The sequence below is a fragment of the Haematobia irritans genome, chromosome 4 (assembly GCF_050003625.1).
Source record: "Haematobia irritans isolate KBUSLIRL chromosome 4, ASM5000362v1, whole genome shotgun sequence".
In the NCBI taxonomy this organism is placed as follows: Eukaryota; Metazoa; Arthropoda; class Insecta; order Diptera; family Muscidae; genus Haematobia; species Haematobia irritans.
In genome coordinates, this window is record NC_134400.1 from 58836253 (window position 1) to 58858968 (window position 22716).

The 22716-nt window shown below is 37.2% G+C and overlaps 1 protein-coding gene across 1 annotated transcript; it reads left to right on the forward strand.

Annotated features, from left to right (window-relative positions):
• The first annotated feature begins 20613 nt into the window (after positions 1–20613).
• LOC142235422 (uncharacterized) lies at positions 20614–21249 on the forward strand. The gene is made up of 2 exons (XM_075306674.1): positions 20614–20727; positions 20902–21249. The coding sequence occupies exons 1-2, from the start codon at positions 20614–20616 to the stop codon at positions 21247–21249; spliced, it is 462 nt and encodes a 153-aa protein (XP_075162789.1).
• The last annotated feature ends 1467 nt before the right edge of the window (positions 21250–22716 follow it).

Sequence of the window (22716 nt, forward strand, 5' to 3'; positions counted from 1 at the left end):
GCTGAAATTCTGAGTCGATCTAAGCATGTCCGTCTGTTGAAATCACACTAACTTCCGAACGAAACAAGCTATCGACTTGAAACTTGGCACAAGTAGTTGTTATTGATGTAGGTCATACGGTATTGCAAATGGGCCATATCGGTCCACTTTTACGTATAGCCCCCATATAAACGGACCCCCAGATTTAACTTGCGAATCCTCTGAGAGAAGAAAATTTCATCCGATCCGGCTGAAATTTGGTACATAGTGTTAGCATATGATCTCTAACTATCGTACAAAAATTGGTCCACATCGGTCCATAATTATATATAGCCTCCACTTAAACCGATCTCCAGATTTGGCTTGCGGAGCCTCGAAGAGAAGCAAATTTCATCCGATCCGGCTGAAATTTGGTACATGGTGTTAGTATATGGTCTCTAATAACCATGCAAAAATAGTATATGATATTTAACACAGACCCCGGGGAATAAAAGATATATAGATTTCTATACTGATGGCTCCAAATTGAATGGACAAGTTGGGTTCGGAGTATATTCTAAAGATCTGGAAATTCGAATAGCGAAAAGATTACCTAATCACTGTAGTGTTTTTCAGGCTGAAATATTGGCAATAAGAGAGGTGGTGAATTGGCTGAGAAGTAATGTTCCAACAAATATTGGCATTAATATATACTCAGACAGTCAACCTGCAATAAAATCCTTGGACTCTGTGTTCCTTAACTCAAAAACGGCCATAGACTGCCGCAAATCTCTCAACGAGATGGCTGAGCAGTACAATATTCACCTAATATGGGTGCCTGGTCATAGGAACATACCGGGGAACTGTGAAGCAGATGTGTTAGCAAGGCTAGGAACTACCTTACATATTCCAGGGGAACTAGAATCTGTTGGTATGCCTCTGGCCACCTGCAAGCTCTTACTGCGTGAGAAGGCTGTTATGATGGCCAATATTCGATGGGAAAATTGCAAGGGTTGTAACGACACCAAGCAAATATGGCCCCATTTAAACTTAAACCGCACACTAGATATGCTAGTGTTCTCAAGGCGTCAGATAGCACTCCTAATATCTGCTATAACGGGTCGCTGCCTGATAGGCGAATTTGCAAAAACTATAGGTGCGAAGTATAATGACTATTGTATAAGCTGTCATGACGTGGAGGAAAAGGAATCAATTAAACACCTCTTGTGTGAGTGTCCTGCTTTTTGTGTAAGGCGTAAGCGAATTTTAGGAGCATATAGCTTTAGATTACTGGCTGACCTGGAAAACGTTAACTTGAGCAGTTTGTTAATGTTTTTGGAGCAATCTGGTTGGTTCCACAAAAGTAAATAATTGAGAAGGTTCAGTGGTTAAGACTAGAAGTGCCCATATGTAATAGGTACTTTTAGTTAAATGTGGTATCACAATGGACTGAATAGTCTAAGTGAGCCTGAAATTTAATCGGGCTGCCACTTTAACCTAACCTAACAGCCGTGCCAAAAGAGGTCCATATCAGTCCATAATCATATATAGCCCCCATATAAACCCATCCCGATATTTGGTTTTGGAGCCTCTTGGAGAAGCGAAATTCATCCGATCTGGTTGAAATTTGGTACGTGGTGGTAGCATATTATATTTAACAACCATGCCAAAAGTGGTCCATATCACTCCATAATCATATATAGCCCCCATATAAACCGATCTCGAGATTTGGTTTTGGAGCCTCTTGGAGGAGCAAATTTCATCCGAGTCATTTGAAATTTGGTACATTGTGCTAGTATATGGCCGTTAACAACCATGCCTAACTTGGTCCATATCGCTCTATAGTTATATATAGCCCTCAGATAAATCGATCACCAATCACACAAAAAATGGCCCATATCAAGTTCATAATTGTAGCCCCCATATAAGCGACCCCCATATATTTTAATTCTGGCTCTCCACGTATCGCGCAAAAGTCCATATCGATTCGTAATTATTTGGAGACTTACCTATACATAACTTTTTTGTCTAATATATACCACGTATGGAAAAACTCACAATTTAGAAAACGATGTTAAGAAGTTTTAAGATACCACAACCCAAGTAGTTCGATTGTGGATTACAGTCTTTCGTAGAAGTTTCTACGCAATCCATGGTGGAGGGTACATAAGATTCGGCCGGGCCGAACTTACGGCCGTATATACTTGTTTTCTCTATTTCTCACTAGAATAATGGAACGTCGTGGAAGATGCCAACTGTGTCAACAGAATCCCCTTTTCAAGAGATGCCCACAATTCCGGTGGATGCTACCAGAAGAACGACGAGAGGCTGCCAAGAAGTCGCAAGTCGTCTCAATTGTTTCACCGATTAGCATAAGCGAGGTGAGTGCACATCGGAGAATCGATGCAGTGTGTGTGGTCTTCGTCACCACACGATGATTCACCGGGACGAAATTAACGCCAGCTCATCCACCCTAGAAGAGCTCCCACAGCATCCCACAGCGCAAGACCTCAAAGGGGATACAATCGAAGCCATTACCAAACACTCTGTCCAGGGTGTTATCAGCTTTCACGAAGTCGCCAAAGCATACCGACAGATAGCCAATGAGGAGCCAACTCCTATTTCAGAAGAAGTCCGTGCTCAGGTTGAGAAAGTACCACAGGTTACCACTCAACCATCCTATTTACTACGGCGAACTACCGAGCGCCGTCCAACAATAAAACCACATGGAGAAAACTGCGTTGCCATAGCTACGGTCTTTCTATGCGACCTACAATTATATTGAATTCATATTATGGCCTGGTGCCTCTTTAGTTTTTTAAGTTAGTTACAAAATAACTCACAATAAAGTCGGTTGAAGCCGTGTATTATTAAAAACGAAATATTTTAGATTTTCGTGTTTTTATTCCAATCGACTTCGAGCTCCAATTTTCATGAACTACCACTCGAGAGTGAAGAGTTCATCAGTTAGATTTTAGTCCGATTTAAGTATTTGAGCCACTGTGTCAAAAATCGGCATGGGGGAAATATACCAAGCACTGGTGGAGACAGCTCTCCACGAGTAGAATACGAATCTGAAATAAGTTTATACGATTGGTTACCAGTTTTTGAGAAAATTGGGTCTTAGGCTGAAAGTCAGATTGAAGTATTTGAGCCACTGTGCCAAAAAAAGTAAAAACAAATTTTATAATATAAATGTATTTGCATTTCATTTATTGTTGCAATAGGATTTGATTATGCATTATTCAACATATAACTGATTAAAAAAGGAATAATTTAAAATTTTATAAGTTACTATAAAATAGATATATTAATTTTAATAGGGATCTAGGATTCGATATCTTAAAATTTTATTTTTTCCAATACAGTATTCGTCAAGATAAAATTTCTTTAATTACTATCAACTCTTTACTTTAGACTTGTAAATTGTACTTATTTTAAGTTTACAAAATTTAATTTGGCTTTGATTAATAATATTTTTTTTCGATATTGTATTTCAATGGTTTTAACACAGTTTACTGTATAGTAATTTGATTTTTGAAAAAGGGATTGAAATTGTTAAGATTAATTTTTAGGGAACTTTATATTATTAACTTCAAATTAATTTTAGTGAGTAACAATAAAATCAAAATATGTGACATTTTTGTGAAAACAATACTAAATTGTTGGAGAACGTTTTAAATTTTATTTAATTGTACTAAATAAGAGACATTTTTTTTAAAGTAAAAAAGTTTAAAAGTAAAAAAGTAGTTTTTGTTTCAAATGTAGCCACAGCCTTTTTTACCATAGAATGGATTATCCTAAACGATGACTAGCTTTCGAAATACGGCTTATGTGTATATGTTGACTCCAAGAACAATTTATGTTTATTACAAGGCCTACCAACATCGAAACGGATATACTTACATGTTGCTATGTTTGCACAATTGACATTGTAAAAGAACATTCTCTGTTCATATAGGACGTTGACAAATATTATCCTGTTACTTTGATTCCCCGTAAAGCAAGCAGACATTTGAGAATTCTTTTGATAAATTCCCGAAAATTATCTGCATTAAATTTGAAAATATTGGTGTTGTTCATTATTGCGTAGGCAAAATAGCATATAAATACGCCACAATTATAATTGTCGGTCTGTTCAGGGTGTTCAATGTGTTTGCAACTCCATGTAAAATCTGTTATTTTGTTTTGAAAAATTTTATACAACATTTGTGCCTCCCTTTGAGATTTCATAGCTGGATTTAGGTATGAAAATTCTTTATCCTTGAAGTTGAGGTAAACAAGTGTGAAATGACAATTATGTAGGATTGGAATAAACATTTATTCTTCAGTATTAAGTGGAATATCAATTGTTCCGTTGCCGAAAAAACAATTACAACCTTCTTCACAGGTTGTTGTTATTGCACCGAAATTATCGGCGCGAGTAATAGCGACAGCGATAAAAATGTCAACAATTGAATTGTAAAGCTGGTCTTTTCCTTCTATGCTTTTGAACCCAGTAATATTTAACTGTGGACTTAACGGTAAGGTCCTTGTTAATTTTTCAAAAGCTTTTTCATACCTGAGGAGAACAAAATTTCGTTTCCTTTTAATGTCCCTCGGCAACTGGAGAAAACGGCTTAACATTTTCTTGCAGCACATATTTTTGTTAAATTGCAGTTTCTTTTTTTTTCGGAGTTCGTCTTCGCATGTCTTCATCAATACGGATTTTATTTTTTCGGTTTTTTCTTCCGTTATTTATTTTCCATCAATATAATCTTCTTCTATTTCAGCCTGCTTTGCAGTGATGTAAATATATGATTTCCGCACGTATGTGGAGATTTCCATCCAATACATTGTTTTTTACGATATTGAAATAGCCCTCTGCAGGACTATTTACAATGCTAGTCTTTTATCAACAAAAATACCCATTAAATTGGTCCAAAATGGAGCATATGGGGCATATATCTTTAAAATAATATCTGCAAATTTTGGACAAAAATTTTGATTTTTTAACGATGTTGTTAAATCAGATCTTTACGCGTCCAAAAATTTGATTAGCTTTTTTACAAAATGGACTTTTTTTATATAAAGCTGTATTTGGACCGAATATTTCAGATTTCTCGATGGCATCATCCGATTCGTCCATATCGCTTTTAAAGTTTTTTGCGTCAAAATCGCAAGCGAATCCGCTACGGTCTTGCTATATTCTTTATTCAAGCATAAGATAAACATTCTTTCTATCTATTGAAAGAATTTAGTAAGATCGCTTATTTCAACGGCAAAACTTAACTGACGTTTGAAAAAATCAAAAGACGTGTCGTCAACTTCGCACTTCTTCAAATCGTTTACTACTACTTTCATAAAGTGTGCACAACATATTTGGACTACAACGAATTTTGGTTTGATCTTATTTAAGCATGATTTGTAGCAGCAATTTAAGTAGCTATTCATAGTACATATCTTTTGCTCTTTATTGAAGGCACCCAAAACAGCATTTATAAGTGCGTTGCTCCACTCAGTGCATATTTTTGGAGCAATGGGCCACGGAATTTTATTTTCAAGACAAAAAATCAGTGTGGTTAGCCATCTTTCAATATCACCACTATAGTGGCTGCACAGAAATGCCTCAGCTACTGGAAACAATATACCAGTTTTTTCCCTATACGCAATATGTAGCACAATGGAATATAAAAATACCCTTTTTGATTCATTGTTGAACTTTCTTAGATTACTTCCCGTTCCATCTAGAAATAGGGTATTTCTATTCATTTTCAAAAAGTATTTGTTGGGAATATGGGTCAGTTTTAATTGCCCCAACGAATGCAAATATATTTCTTGTGGTAACTTTACACATTGTACGAATTTGTTCCAGTTGTTATCTCGAAACATTTTTGCGATGTCAAAAAAATTATCCTCGTCCCGATCCAATCATCTGGCCTCCTCAGCTTTGATTTTTCTTGCGGCTTCTTTTGTCGGTATTTCCTGGTTATTTCCCACTTTAACCAGGTAATTTCATATCTCGCCAGTTTGAATCTCTTAAATGCTTCAATTCATATCGTGCGAGCAACCGTCTGCATCCTCTCAGTTGGTGTTTTTGATATTTGATGGATGGTTAATTTCAGAATTTGTTGCGTAAATTAGCACGCGGATTGGCGAAGTTTCAAACATTTGAAATTTATATTTATTGCAACCATCCTTCTCATAAACACAACTAGAGTACACAGTTAATGTGGGTGTATCTCGAAATTTATTCCACAAACGTTATTAATTTCCTTGAATCCCTCTCTAAAGAAATCTTCTATATATTTGAGATCCTTTTCGTGATATGCGTTCTGAAGGTTTATTCTGTCCTCTTCATCGAGATTAAATTTCGAATATGGATGGTATTTTCCCGACTTTCGTACAATTCTATTTTTAAAAATATGTACTTTTTTGATATGAATTTTTGTATATTTTCTCTTTTTCCTTAACAATTTGCATTTCTCGATACGGCTGTCTGATTCTATAGTTATATCTATACTCTGCTTCGTAGAGCATAGCTCCATTTCCTTTTCGAAAACAGTTGTGGAATTGCATGTAATCAAAGTACTATTATCTATCTTGCCATTCCCAAATACGATATCTTGTAGCATTCCAATGGGAGGAACAGAATTTGTATTCATTTGTGGGCAAGTATAATTTTGACTTTGCTCTAAGTCGACTACATTATGAAAATCGATAAATTCCACATCAGTTAACTTGTTTAAAAGAATTGCGTTCTCCGATTGTGGAAGATTAGGTGATTTTTCTTGACATTCTAAGTGAACCACTTGAATAGCAGCGTTAAGCTCAATGGAAGGAACTGAATTTTTATTTATCTGAGTGCAAGCTCCGTTAACACTTTCTTCTAAGAGGACTTCAATATGAATGTCGAAGATATCCACATCGGTTAACTCGCTCAAAAGAGCTGAACCTTCCGACTGCAGATCCTTAGACGACTTTTCAAGCCACTCTACATGGACCACTTGAATAGCAGCACACAGCTCGTTTTCAATTGGTGTTTCATAAACATTTTTTTCTACAGGTTTTAAACATTTTACCTCCAGTCTCAATAAAGGACTAAAGACTAAATTAAAAGACTAATTAGTCTTATTAGACCACTCGAAAGCTTTTGACTGCGTCAACCACTATATTCTTTGCTTTAAACTTGAACGCTATTTCAACTTTTCAAATTCAGCAGTAAAACAAAGTTCGAATTACTTATGATATCGTATCCAGTCTGTTGTTATAAAAAACATATCTTTCACGCCTCTAAATCTAATCGCTGGCATTCCGCAAGGCTCGAAACTAGATCCATTATTATTCTGCATGTACATCAATGACCTCGCCAATATTCTTGATCACTCAAAAGTACATACTTACGCCGACGACGTCCAAATTTACCTGAGTTGTCAGAAATCTCAACTAGCTGATGGCGTAAATAAATTAAATTATGACCTTGGCAAAATATATTTATGGACTCAGAATCTGAATTTCTCTTAATAAATGGTCGGGCACAAAACATTTTTGCGAGTATGCCGTACAAATTGGAAGTGAACTAATCGAGCAGACAAGTCTCTAACATGGAACGATCAAATAATTGCTGCCACAGGAAAAATGTTTGGTATGTTACGAACTTTATATCAAACGAAGCATCTTACCCCCCTTAATATTCGTATCCTATTGGCCAAGTCGTAACTACACTGTCAGAAAAATATGTTTTTCATATGTTCCGATATAAACAAAATGTGTTTCGGGCACAATTTTTAAACACAATATATTTAAGTGCAAAAATGTAATGTTCCTAAACTAGCATTAAATGTTTGGGACACATATGTTAACCCTCCGATGAGTGAGAAGGTCCTTTTTGCCTTTTCAAGAGTATTCCAAGAGTATTTTATTGCGCATCTTTTGGAAAAAAAAATCGTGCCGATCGGATCATTACTTTAGGAGTTATTGAGGTTTTAATGAGAATAGTACGCGGACGTGTGAATAGGTCCTTATGGTCCTTGTACTGAATTTCATTAATAAATGCATGTTTTTGTTAATCATTGTAATTTTTTTATTGTTTCAACACATAATTTACTTGTTCTGAACACAAAGACCTAAACTCAAAGACATTAGGGATGATGATAAAGGCAGGGAGGTTACAGCTGCATGGAATTTGGCGAATCCCACGAAGAAAAAGGAGTGGAAGCCAGTGACAGTGAAAGAGTTTGACGCCTTTGTAGCTAACATATTCTTTTGTATGCTGGACTCACAAGATCAAACCATGAACCAGATATGGAATTATGGGACGCGACGCGTTGCCCAATATACAAAGCTGCGTTGTCGTACGATCGATTCATATCAATAAAGCAATTTATTCGATTCGACAATGGAAACACTCGACAACAGCGACTCATCAACAGCAAAACTGCGGCTATTAACGACATTTGGGAAATGTTGCAACATAACTTGGCAGCAGCTTACACTCCTCATGAAGCAGTAACAGTTGATGAGCAGTTGTTCCCTTACAGAGGCCGCACCCGCTTCACACAATATATTCCGTCAAAGCCAGCTAAGTATGGTTTGAAAGTATGGTGGTTATGTGACTCACAGAGTTATTATCCTGTGAAGGGAATGATATATTCTGGAAAACTGCCAAACCAACAACGGGAGATAAACCAAGGGCAGAACGTAGTGCTGGATCTTGTGGAAAAATATTTAGATGCTGGCCGTACTATATACGCGGATAATTTCTTTACCGCTCTTGACTTGGCGCGTATTTTGTTGAGGAGGAAGACCGCATATGTTGGTGCAGTGCGCTACAAGAAAACATTCATTCCACAGGAGTTCAAGAAGAACCCGAAGCGCACCATCAATAGTACATTATTTAGGTTCAACGAGTAGGATATATCGTTATGCTCATACGTGCCAAAAAAAAAAAGAAATAAAGTGGTGAACGTGCTCTCCACAATGCACTACACCTGCCTCGTTGACGAGCAAACCGAGAAGCGGAAGCCCTATGCCATATTATATTACAACGCCAACAAATGCGGCGTTGATACCATGGATCAAATGCTAGGCACTTACAGCTGCAAAAGAGCAACACAACAATGGCCGTTGGCCATGTTTTATAATATGCTGGACGTCGCTGCATTGGCTGTTTTTACGATTTACAACGAAATGACTCCTATAAAAAGGAGTGACAGACGGCGGTCGTTCTTGTTACTGCTAACGAAACAATTGGCCACACCAAATGTCGAAGAACGTGCCTGAACAACCATATAACCTCATATCCAAGGATACGCAATGCGATGGAAACATTCGATGTCAGGGTAAAAAAACATCTTCAAATTCAAGAATAGAATATATTTTTATTTGTTTTTTTCTTTTCATTTCAGGTATTACCAAGACCGATGGAAGGCAATTTACCGTCGTTTGCGGCTAGGTCAAGTAGACCGTCATGTAGGCTTTGCCGTTCTGAGTACGGGCGGCAGCGGAAAACGCGGGCATACTGCTTCGGCTGCCGCAACGCTGTTTGCGGAAAACATAGCACACTTTTACATCGCTGAAACACTTGCGCACAAGGCAGGGGATAAGAAGTACACGCTCAACAACAATAATTTTTAAATTTTTTTATAATAGTCTTAAGAAAATTCAAGAAAAAAAAAATTAAAAAAATTGAAAAATTTTTTTTTGTATGTAGAATTTAGTTATAAACAATAAAAACAAATCAAAAAATCAAAAAAAAAATTATATGAAAAAACAAGTAAGGAAAGTCTAAAGTCGAGCGGGCCGACTATATTATACCCTGTACCACTTTGTAGATCTAAATTTTCGATACCATATCACATCCGTCAAATGTGTTGGGGGCTATATATAAAGGTTTGTCCCAAATACATACATTTAAATATTACTCGATCTGGACAGAATTTGATAGACTTCTACAAAATCTATAGACTCAAAATTTAAGTCGGCTAATGCACTAGGGTGAAACACAATGTTAGTAAAAAACCAGTAAGGAAAGTCTAAAGTCGGGCGGGGCCGACTATATTATACCCTGCACCACTTTGTTGATCTAAATTTTCGATACCATGTTACATCCGTCAAATGTGTTGGGGGCTATATATAAAGGTTTGTCCCAAATACATACATTTAAATATCACTCGATCTGGAAGAATTTGATAGACTTCAACAAAATCTATAGACTCAAAATTTAAGTCGGCTAATGCACTAGGGTGGAACACAATGTTAGTAAAAAAAAATATGGGAAACGTTTAAATCTGAAGCAATTTTAAGGAAACTTCGAAAAAGTTTATTTATGATTTATCGCTCGATATATATGTATTAGAAGTTTAGGAAAATTAGAGTCATTTTTACAACTTTTCGACTAAGCAGTGGAAAATGTTGGTATTTTGACCATTTTTGTCGAAATCAGAAAAACATATATATGGGAGCTATATCTAAATCTGAACCGATTTCAACTAAATTTGGCACGCATAGCTACAATGCTAATTCTACTCCCTGTGCAAAATTTCAACTAAATCGGAGTTAAAAATTGGCCTCTGTGGGCAAATGAGTGTAAATCGGGCGAAAGCTATATATGGGAGCTATATCTAAATCCGAACCGATTTTGCTGATATTTTGGAAGTTTTTCGAGACTCATAAAATATTCGGATGTACGGAATTTGAGGAAGATCGGTTGATATACACGCCAATTATGACCAGATCGGCGAAAAATATATATGGCAGCTATATCTAAATCTGAACCGATTTTTTCCAAATTAATAGGGATCGTCTTTGAGCCGAAACAGGACCCTATACCAAATTTTAGGACAATCGGACTAAAACTGCGAGCTGTACTTTGCACACAAAAATACATCAACAGACAGACAGACAGACAGACAGACGGACAGACAGACAGACAGACAGACGGACATCGCTAAATCGACTCAGAATTTAATTCTAAGCCGATCCGTATACTAAAAGGTTGGTCTATGAGTACTCCTTCTTGGCGTTACATACAAATGCACAAACTTATTATACCCTGTACCACAGTAGTGGTATGGTATGGTATGGTATGGTATGGGAAACATTTAAATCTGAAGCAATTTTAAGGAATCTTCGAAAAAGTTTATTTATGATTTATCGCTCGATATATATGCATTAGAAGTTTAGGAAAATTAGAGTCATTTTTACAACTTTTCGACTAAGCAGTGGCGATTTTACAAGGAAAATGTTGGTATTTTGACCATTTTTGTCGAAATCAGAACAACATATATATGGGAGCTATATCTATATCTGAACCGATTTCAACCAAATTTGGCACACATAGCAACAATGCTAATTCTACTCTCTGTGCAAAATTTCAACAAAATCGTAGTTAAAAATTGGCCTCTGTGGTCGTATGAGTGTAAATCGGGCGAAAGCTATATATGGGAGATATATCTAAATCTGAACCGATTTCAACCAAATTTGGCACACATAGCTACAATGCTAATTCTACTCCCTGTGCAAAATTTCAACTAAATCGGAGCAAAAAATTGGCCTCTGTGGTCTGTATATATGGGAGCTATATCTAAATCTGAACCGATTTCAACCAAATTTGGCAAGCATAGCTACAATGCTAATTCTACTTCCTGTGCAAAATTTCAACCAAATTGGGGTAAAACTCTGGCTACTGGGACCGTATTAGTCCATATCGGGCGAAAGATATATATGGGAGCTATATCTAAATCTGAAACGATTTCAATAAAATTTGGCACACTTGACTATAGTACTAATTGTTCTTCTTGTGCAAAATTTTAAGTAAATTAGGGTAAAACTCTGGCTTCTGGGGCCATATAAGTCCATATCGGGCGAAATATATATATGGGAGCTATATCTAAATCTGAACCAAAATCAATAGGGATCTATTCTGAGCCAAAACACATACTTGTGCCAAATTTGAAGTCGATTGGACTAAAACTGCGACCTAGACTTAGGACAAGAATGTCTCATAAAATAATATGTGTGAATGTAAACATATATAAATTTACAAATTTCGAGTAAACATATATATGTTGTGATATTTTATTCAGGGAGCGACAGAGACAGAGAGTATAGAGAAAGAACCCGGGAGGGTTGACGAAAGATATCAACATAACACAGCGAGAAAATCAAACGAGAGCAATTTTTTGAAACTGCTTGTAACATATGCATGAGCGTAGGAAGGCCTCTGGGGAGAAAAATTTTAGCCCCCCCCCCACAATTTGAAAACCTATTTACGATTTTACATTTTTATAAAAATTAAACAAGTATATACTCGTACAACGCACAAAGTTCCACTAAAGACTTTCATGCACAATCGAATTACTTGGGTTGTGGTAGAAGTTTGATATTTATGAAATAAAGCTGTGGTTGAACTTATGATTTTGTTGAATAAAAAATAGTAATTGATTGATTGGAGAAGCGATGAATGTAATATGTAATGAACTTGTCATAGAACGAATGTCAACCGTTTCAACAACCATTGTAATGAATTTGCATCACTTCTTAAGGTGTGATCCGAATTCATTGTTTTGAATGTGAATTAAAAATTTTGTGATATTTTCCCAAATAAATAATTTGTATACTTTTTTATGATTTTTAATGCATTCTAACGCTTGTTTGAAACGTTTTCCCTCGAATATTTTCAAATATTATTGATTTTTCTATAATGGATTTAGCATTTTTGTGGCAAAATTTGAATAATTTGTACCATTTTATTTAATCATACTTTTTTTTAACTATTTGAAAAAAGAAAACAATAAATTACACATTAAAATATAAAAAAGTGACGTAAAAAACTTCCTGTGTAGTTAAAATAGTTAACTTCTTTGTGAAGACATTTTTGGAAGTGCTTTTAAAGTTGTGCCTTTAGAACAACTCCCAATTTTTTGCTGGGAAAAGTGTGAAACTATCCTACGGGAAATGGATCAACCTCAGAACTGGTACAGGACTAGTCCCTGGTGTGTATGGACCAGTCCCAGTTCTGATCAAAACGTATGGAAGGGACCGTCCACTTTAACATGGGTTTGTCATTGACGGAGTAAACTTACATTTTAGGATGCGTCTTGGACTCATCCCAAAGGACACGTCCTGGGACAATTTAGCAGGAGCAACCCATAAACAGGTCCTCAGGAACCAGTCTCGGACAAACTCTTAGAAATCTCTTTCAATTTGGGCTCCTAATCGAACCCGAAATGAAAAAAAAACTTTTGAAATATGTCGAACAAAAGGTTATTCTGATCATTTTATTTCACTAAATATGAAAATTGCAACTAACTGGAGCACAGGTACCAGTTCTGTGATAGGTCCGTCAGTGGCAATTTGCACCAATTTCCCGTAGGGTACTTTTAGTTGCTTTATTATAAATTGATTGTCGAGTTATTTTGATGCCTATTTTTTATTAAATTTTATGAAATAAAACATTAGTTGAACCTAAAAGTTCAGTCTATAAAGTTTTAGCTAGGGGGGCTATAGCCCCCCCCTCTAGGAAAATTGTCTAGCTACGCTAATGAGCATATGTTGTTTTACGTGTTCATTTGTTTTGATTATATGCTTGCCATGTAAGGCTTCGCCAAAAATTGGTTATGATTAAGTCTAAAGAGAATAGACAATCGGAACCAGGAGAATAGACATTTAAAATCAATTTAAGTATGTGTGGACATGTGTTTTGTTTATCATTTTGGCATTATGGGCACATTTTTTTTTTGTTCGTCAAAAGAAATCGGAACGTACGACGAGTACAAAATATTTAGCAAGAATGGAAATTAAAAAAAAAAAAAAAAACAGTGGAAAATATATAAAAATTACAAAGGGATCTTCAAAAAAAAAATATGTTTAGTTCCTCTTTATTAATAAGTAGTCCAAGATGAGTGTACGTACACTTTCAAAAATAAAAGCGGGCATTAAGTTCGAATTTTGCCGCTAAAATTATTTTCCATTTTAGCGGCAAAACTCGATCCAAAGCAACAATTGAAAAAGTTTATTTGCTTTAAAATTAATTATTAAAGAAAACCAAACGTGAAAACATGGCCATTTAAGCGTGATAATGCCAACTGAATTCCGGCCCTAAAGGTAAAAATGAAATTAAGTACAAAATTATTCGTATTTATTTGTATTTCAAAATACAAGATATTTCAAATTCATTTAAAATGGTGTTAAATGCTAGTACAAATAGTTCACGCCTAAATAAATGTATATGTATATTGTAAAATTATGTATGTTTATACTCGAATTCACGTTCTTCTTTTGGAAGAGTTTTTGAATTTCTTCGAAAATTTCAAACTTTTATACCAAAGCCATTATTTTGTTGCCAAATTGTTGGAGCAGGGATTGAACCCAGGACGTGCTGCATACAAGGCGGACATGCTAACCACTGCTCAACGTTGTCAACAAATATGTATTTCTGTTGAATAATGTTTTGTTTGCATCGGCTCGTGGGCGCTGCAAACTGTGCTATATAAATTTAATTTATAACGATAATTGTATATTGGTGACTATAACAGCTACGTAGCCCAGTGGTAGTGTGTTGGCTTACAAATTGCACGGTTCTTTCCAAGAAGATTGGAATGAGCACAATCTTCTTGGGGAGAAAATTCCTCCAAGCATGTAATATTTTTGGGCTCAAAACGCTTCCAAACATATAATATGTCGACATAAAACAAACATAATAATGTGTCGGCAATATCCAATAATATATGTGCTTCCTGCAAAATATGTTTGGAACATTTGTTAGAGAAGCGATTTTTTTGAGGGTGTAATGTTGTATGGCAGTGAACTCTTTGGTAAAACTGATGTTAACAGTAAACATCGTCTCGAATCAACATATAAATCCATATTAAGATATATTTACGGTCTTAAACGATTCGAAAGCTCTTCAGCTTTCCGCAAGAGCTTATACGGAGTCGATATTGTAAATTATATGAATATAAAAGCACTCATCGTGATGCATAAACTGATATATACAAAAACTCCAAGTTATCTTTATATGAAATTACAATTCGGAAGATCAAGTAGACGTGTACTTATTGTGTACAAATCGTAACCACTATTTGCTTCTGAATTGCAAATTTTTACTAAAATTTTTTACTCGTCTTTGGAACTCTCTCCCAACCGCTAATCAACGCATAGGCAACGCAGATAACTTTAAAAAAGTATTATTTTTTATTAGATTCTACTATGGAACCCAGGAACGGACTTTGTTCAAAATTCTGCTTATGGGACATCATAGTGGAAGTCATTACCTACATTTTGATGTATGCCATGAGTTCAAACAGTGTTTTTGGACGAAGATATGGCGGATTCCATTCTTGCCACTGGGGGTCAGTACATAGATTCTATCGTGGCAGTCAGGAACGGACTTCGTTCAAAATTCCGGAAATGGGACATCTAAGTGGAAGTCATTACATACATTTTGATGTATGCAATGAGTTCAAGCAGTGTTTTTGGACGAAGATATGGCGGATTCCATTTTTGCCACTGGGGGTCAGTACATACACGGGCAAAAAAGACTGTTTTTCATATGTTAGGGTGTAAAAATTATATGTTTGGAACTCAAATTTTTTTAACACAATATTTTTAAGTGCAAGCATATAATGTTCATAAACTAGCATAACATGTTTGGGACATATATGTTAATATGTTAGAACATAAAATGTTTGTAAATATAACATGCTTAGATGCAAACATATATTAATTTGGAAATAGCCTATAAACACATATGTGTTTAGAATGAGAGACCTAGAGAGTATGCTGCAAGTAAAATAATGGACGTAACCAATTGGCACCTTAAAAATATATCCACACAAAGAAAATGTCATTAAAATTTTGTACTACCAGTGTATGCCTTAATGTGAAACATAATATGTTTTAACAATACAAACAATATTTTGTTTGCACCAATCCTGAAAATATATATGCTTGAAGCAAAATGTGTTTGGGGTATATGTTACAGGCAGCAAGGAACGAACTTCGTTCAAAATTCCGCAAATAGGATCACAAAGTGGAAACCATTAACTACATACATTTTGTTATTGTGAAAAAAATGGAAAAAAGGAATTTCGTGTTTTGATAAAATACTGTTTTCTGAAGGGGAAAAATACGGTGGAAGCAAAAACTTGGCTTGATAATGAGTTTCCGGACTCTGACCCAGGGAAATCCACAATAATTGATGCAAAATTCAAGCGTGGTGAAATGAGCACGGAGGACGGTGAACTCAGTGGAAGAGGTGGTTACCGACGAAAACATCAAAAAACCCACAAAATGATTTTGAATGACCGTAAAATGAAGTTGATCGAGATAGCAGAGGCCTTAAAGATATCAAAGGAACGTGTTGGTCATATCATTCATCAATATTTGCATATTCGGAAGCTCTGTGCAAAATGGGTGCCGCGCGAGCTCACATTTGATCAAAAACAATAACGTGTAGATGATTCTGAGCGGTGTTTGCAGCTGTTAACTCGTAATACACCCGAGTTTTTCCTTCGATATGTGACAATGGATGAAACATGGCTCCATCACTACACTCCTGAGTCCAATCGACAGTCGGCTGAGTAGACAGCGCCCGGTGAACCGTCTCCAAAGCGTGGAAAGACTCAAAAGTCCGCTGGCAAAGTAATGGCCTCTGTTTTTGGGATGCGCATGGAATAATTTTTACCGATTATCTTGAGAAGGGAAAAACCATCAACAGTGACTATTATATGGCGTTATTGGAGCGTTTGTTCCACCAAGACAACGCACCGTGCCACAAGTCATTGAGAACGATGGCAAAAATTCATGAATTGGGCTTCGAATTGCTTCCCCACCCACCGTATTCTCTAGATCTGGCCCCCAGCGATTTTTTTTTTTTGTTCTCAAACCTCAAAAGGATGCTCACAGGGAAAAAATTTGGCTGCAATGAAGAGGTGATCGCCGAAACTGAGGCCTATTTTGAGACAAAACCGAAGGAGTACTACCAAAATGGTATCAAAAAATTGGAAGGTCGTTATAATCGTTGTATCGCTCTTGAAGGGAACCATGTAGAATAATAAAAACGAATTTTGACAAAAAAGTGCTTTTCTTTGTTAGACCGGGGACTTATCAGCCAACCTGTTAGCACCTACATATAAACCCATCTCCGATTTGTTTTAAGAAAATTTTCCCAGTCATTATTGTTGTTTTTGATTTCAGCTTAAAACCGTGCATTGACTAAACTACAAGTGTAGCTTAACCAACAGAGGAAAAATATGATTGTCAAATTTATTTGGGCAAAACCCTATAGACTGCAAGATGGTTGGATGTACAGCTGTTTCAGAATTACCACATTCCTCATCAGCATTCTCTACTTGCAGCAAAACTACGCTGAAAAAAAATATTGACGTGAGGTCAAAGATTTCATGTATTTAAAACGGGGATACGGAGCGGAGCGGAGCAAGCCCTTTTTTGCCGGAGCGGCATTTCTAAAATCCGGAGCGGAGCGGTTTCCGAATGAAAAACCGCTCCGCTCCGAATAAAATATTACTTGAATGAAATGTGTAACTTTGAAATTACACTGTGTAGGTAATTACTTGGGTTGTGGTAGAAGTCTGATATTTATGAAATAAAGCTGTGGTTGAACTTATGATTTTGTTGAATAAAAAATAGTAATTGATTGATTGGAGAAGCGATGAATGTAATATGAACTGTCATAGAACGAATGTCAACCGTTTCAACAACCGTTGTAATGAATTTGCACCACTTATTAAGGTGTGATCCGAATTCATTGTTTTGAATGTGAATGTGGAGGGAATCAAAAGTCATACCTAAAGTGGGAAAAGCCTCTCACTCGAGTGCGAAGGATTTCCGACCAATCAGCTTATCCTCATTCCTACTTTAGACTCTGGAGAGGATGATAGATATTTATCTTAGAACTAGCGTCGATTCAAGTTTGCTGTCATACAACATAGCATACTCAAAGGGCAGGTCTACTGAGACCGCATTACATGAACTAGTCAGCTTTATTGAAAGCTCACTATCTGTCAAAGAATACACAATCGTGGCATTTCTAGACATCGAAGGGTCGTTCAATAACGTCCATCCGAGCTCGATATTAAATGGACTGACAACTCTGAATGTTGATCCAGGTATACTTAGGCTGTTAGACGAACTTCTAAGGAAGAGACGCATTTTAGCCACACTAGGACAAGCAAACATACAAAGGTATGTGAACAGAGGCACTTCCCAAGGAGGAGTTCTATCACCTCTTCTTTGGAATGTTGCTATAAATAGCCTTCTGGTTACTCTAGAAAAAGAAAGGATAAGAGTGGTGGCATACGCAGATGATGTGGCTCTGGCAGTCAGGGGAAAATTCCCATCCACAATCAGAGATATTATTCAGAGGGCCCCCCGGATGACTGAGAAATGGGCGAAAGACAATGGTCTTGGGGTAAATCCTGCAAAGACAGAATTAGTCATGTACTGCAAGGATCGCAAAACTCCCACGGTTAGGCCTATTTCCTTAGGGGGTATTGAAATTCCCTTTGGTGAGTCTGCAAAATACCTTGGCGTTATTTTGGACAGGAAGCTGAACTTTAAGTTTAATATTGAAGAAAGGGCGAGAAAGGCAACTGTAGCTTTGTACTCGTGCAAAAAGGCAATAGGAAAAAAGTGGGGACTAAAACCAAAAATTGTGCATTGGCTATACACGGCAGTGGTTAGACCTATAATGCTATATGGTGTTGTAGTCTGGTGGCCGGCACTTCACCAGCCAACAAGTTTAGACAAAGTACGGCGTGTTTGTGTATCTCAGGCGCATTCAGCAAGACAGGAACACATTTCCTTAATGCCATGCTGCATCTATTGCCTTTAGACATTTTTGGCCAAACAGTCAGCTGCAACAACGGCTGTGCGGTTGCGCGAGCTATCGCTGTGTTGGAAAAAAGTTACGGTCACAGTTCGGTCCTCAAAATAATCCCAGATGTGCCTAACGTAGTGGATTACACTTTGGCGAGTCCACTTTTCGACAAAAAGTTTGAGACTCTAATCCCCAACAGTGAGGCGTGGTGCACACAGACCCCGGGGAATAAAGAATATATAGATTTCTACACTGATGGCTCCAAATTGGATGGACAAGTGGGATTCGGAGTATATTCTAATGATCTGGAACTTCAAATAGCGAAAAGATTACATAATCACTGTAGTGTTTTTCAGGCTGAAATATTAGCAATAAGAGAGGTGGCGAATTGGCTGAGAAGTAATGTTCCAAAAAATGTGGACATTAATATATACTCAGACAGTCAACCTGCAATAAAATCCTTGGACTCTGTGTTTCTCAACTCGAAAACGGCCATCGATTGCCGCAAATCTCTCAATGAGATGGCTGAGCAGTACAATATTCACCTAATATGGGTGCCTGGCCATAGGAACATACCGGGGAACTGCGAAGCGGATGAGTTGGCAAGGCTAGGGACTACCTTACATATTCCAGGGGAACTAGAATTTGTTGGTATGCCCCTAGCTACCTGCAAGCTCATGCTGCGTGAGAAGGCTGTTATGATGGCAAATGTTCGATGGGAGAATTGCAAGGGTTGTAACGACACCAATCAAATATGCCCCATTTCAACTTAAACCGCACACTAGATATGCTAATGTTTTCGAGACGTCAGATATCACTCCTGATATCTGCTATAACGGGTCGCTGCCTGATAGGCGATTTTGCAAAAACTGTTGGTGCGAAGTATAATGACTATTGTATGAGCTGTCATGATGCGGAGGAAAAGGAATCAATAAAACACCTCTGTGTGAGTGTCCTGCATTTTGTGTAAAGCGCAAGCAACTTTTAGGAGCATATAGCTTCAGATTACTGGCGGATCTGGAAAACGTTAACTTAAGCAGTCTGCTAATGTTTTTGGAACAATCTGGTTGGTTCAACAAAGAAAAATAATCAAGAAGGTTCAGCGGTTAAAACTAGAAGTGCCCATATGTAATAGGTACTTTTAGTTAATGTGGTATCACAATGGACTGAATAGTCTAAGTGAGCCTGAATCTTAATCGGGCTGCCACTTTAACCTAACCTAACCTACCAACGGACTGTCATCATACACAAATTTCGGGGATAGGAGGGACTGTGGTTGGAAATTCGAGTCAACAGTGTTGTATCAACGTAGAATCCACTCATTCCTCTTTCAGAATTCGAATTCGATCGATCGCAGTTCCCAAGCTTTCCCATTTCTTTCCCTCAAGAAAAAATAAGAGTTTAATATTTACCAAACCTCAAAAATATAAAGTTAGCTGATCCGAACTTTTTCACACCAGCTGTGATTGATATGATTATAGGTAGCGACTACATGCCGCTTATTAATTTGAATGGTGTTCTATCATATCGTGAAAATGGTTTAGAGGCCAGAGAGTCGCACTTCGGCTGGTACTTGTCTGCCCCCTACCAAGCGATACCATAAATATATTCTCAACTTCAGTCAAAGAATCAGCTGATACCGCACTGACAGCTCAACTTAAGCGATTTTGGGAAATCGAAGAAGTTGAACACCTAAAACCAATCTCCGCGGAGGATGACTATTGCGAGGAGTTCTATTGTCAGACAACCTATCGACAGCCAGATGGAAGATATGTTGTGCGGTTACCCTTCCGCAAAGAATATCCTGAGACAGTGTTCTGGGCCCATCCAGAAACATGGCCCTAGCGCAATATCATCGTATGGAGAGCACCTTAAGAAAAACCCCATACTTGACGATGGAATATGAGCGGGTTTTACTAGAATATATTACTCTTGATCACATGGAAGAGGTAACATGTTTCGAGAATAATGAAGATAAACAAAACTCGTTTTTTCTACCCCACCATGCGGTTGTAAAGCCATAGAGTAAAACCACCAAAGTAAGAGTTGTTTTTAATGGATCTAAAAGAAGCAGTAGTAGTTTTTCTCTAAATAATGTTTTATACCCCGGCCCTATACTTCAGACAGATATCGTAAAAATCATATTACGCTGGCGATGTTATCAGTTTGTATTCACTGGTAATATAGAAAAAATGTATCGCCAGATCATTGTGCAAAAACCGGATAGAGCTTACCAGAGAATTCTCTTTCGTCCTAATTCTGATGAGGCTATTAAGACGTTTGAGTTAAAAACAGTTACGTTTGGAATTAATTGCGCGCCGTTTCTCGCCATAAGAACTTTAAAACAACTAGGCAGTGATTGTGAAATATCAAGTCAAAAAGCAGCAGATCTCTTGAACAATGAAATTTACGTCGACGACGTTCTTTCAGGAGGATATCGTTTGGAAGAAGCTAAGGAGAAACAGGCATAACTTATGCAAACTTTAGCTTCAGCGTCATTTCCATTTAAAAAGATCTCTGCGAACCACAAATTCCTTTTGAAAGATGTAGCCCGGGAGGATCTTCTTGACGAAGACTTTTTGAATTTGGATGATTCAAGCACAGTTAAAACTTTGGGCATTCGCTGGAACGCGAAATATGATCATTTTTTCTAGGTTTTTGGGCCTATAGATGATTTTGCGATTGTTACCAAACGACAGATACTCTCAGTTGTCGCTCGTCTTTTCGATCCACTAGGTTGGCTTGGTTCAATCGTGATTTTAGCTAAATTAATGATGCAGTAGCTTTGGGAAACTAATACCGCATTTATTGGAAAAGCGGAAGTCATTTGGGAAGAATTTGCAAAACCTTTTAAGTCTTAAAATACAAAGATGGGTTGACAATTCACCAGCATCAAAAGTCCAGATTCATGGCTTCTGCGATGCCTCTGAGCGAGCATATTGCCTACACTACCTTAGAATTTAAAATTCTGGTAATTTTTTCAGCAACTTACTGGTCGCCAAAACAAGAGTTTCCCCTACTAAAAAGACAACAATACCGAAACTTGAACTTTGTGGAGCTGTGTTACTCACCAACTTAGTGAAAGTGGGAATGGAATCCTTGACTTGAGAATTTGAGTTACATTTATGGACTGATTCGTCGATAGTGCTAGGATGGCTTCAAAAATCTCCGCAAGCACTTAAGACATTTGTTGCCAACCGAGTATCGCAGATTCAAACCTTTTACAAATTGGAAACACGTTAAGACAGAAGATAACCCAGCGGACTTGGGTACTCGTGGCAGCTTACCACAATATGTGATTCAAAATAGTCTATGGTGGACTGGACCTTTATGGCTACGAACCCCTGAAAATGAGTGGCCTGAGCCCAGAACTTTTGCGCCAACGGATCTTGAAACAAAGAAATCCTCTAACTTCCATATAACTGTAAATGAATGCTTGATTTCAAGATTTTCTTCATATTCTCGCGCTTTACGAGTAATAAGCTACGTTCTACGAGTGTTTAAAAAGCCTTGTTCTCGCCCTAATTTTGACATCTCTACTCTGGAACTTGAGAAAACTAAAAACTGCCTTTTGATAATCGCCCAGAAATCATACTACCCCAGAGAATGATTGTCTTCTAAAAAACATCCAGTTATAGTTCCAGAAAAAAACACATTTCGCAAGTCTTCTCATCAACTACACACATCAGCTACTATGCCACGCAGAGTACAATGTAATGCTGGGTGCAATTAGACAAGGTTTTTGTATAACCAGACTTAAGAACGGTATTAGAAATGCATAAGGGCATGCAAACCATGTACAATTTTCAAACGAAAATTTCAAGATCAGATGATGGCATCGCTTCCGACGGAAGAGCAACATTCTCGTTACCCTTCACGAATAATGGAGTGGACTTCGCAGGTCCATTTAACATTAAAACTTCGACTATGAGAAACGC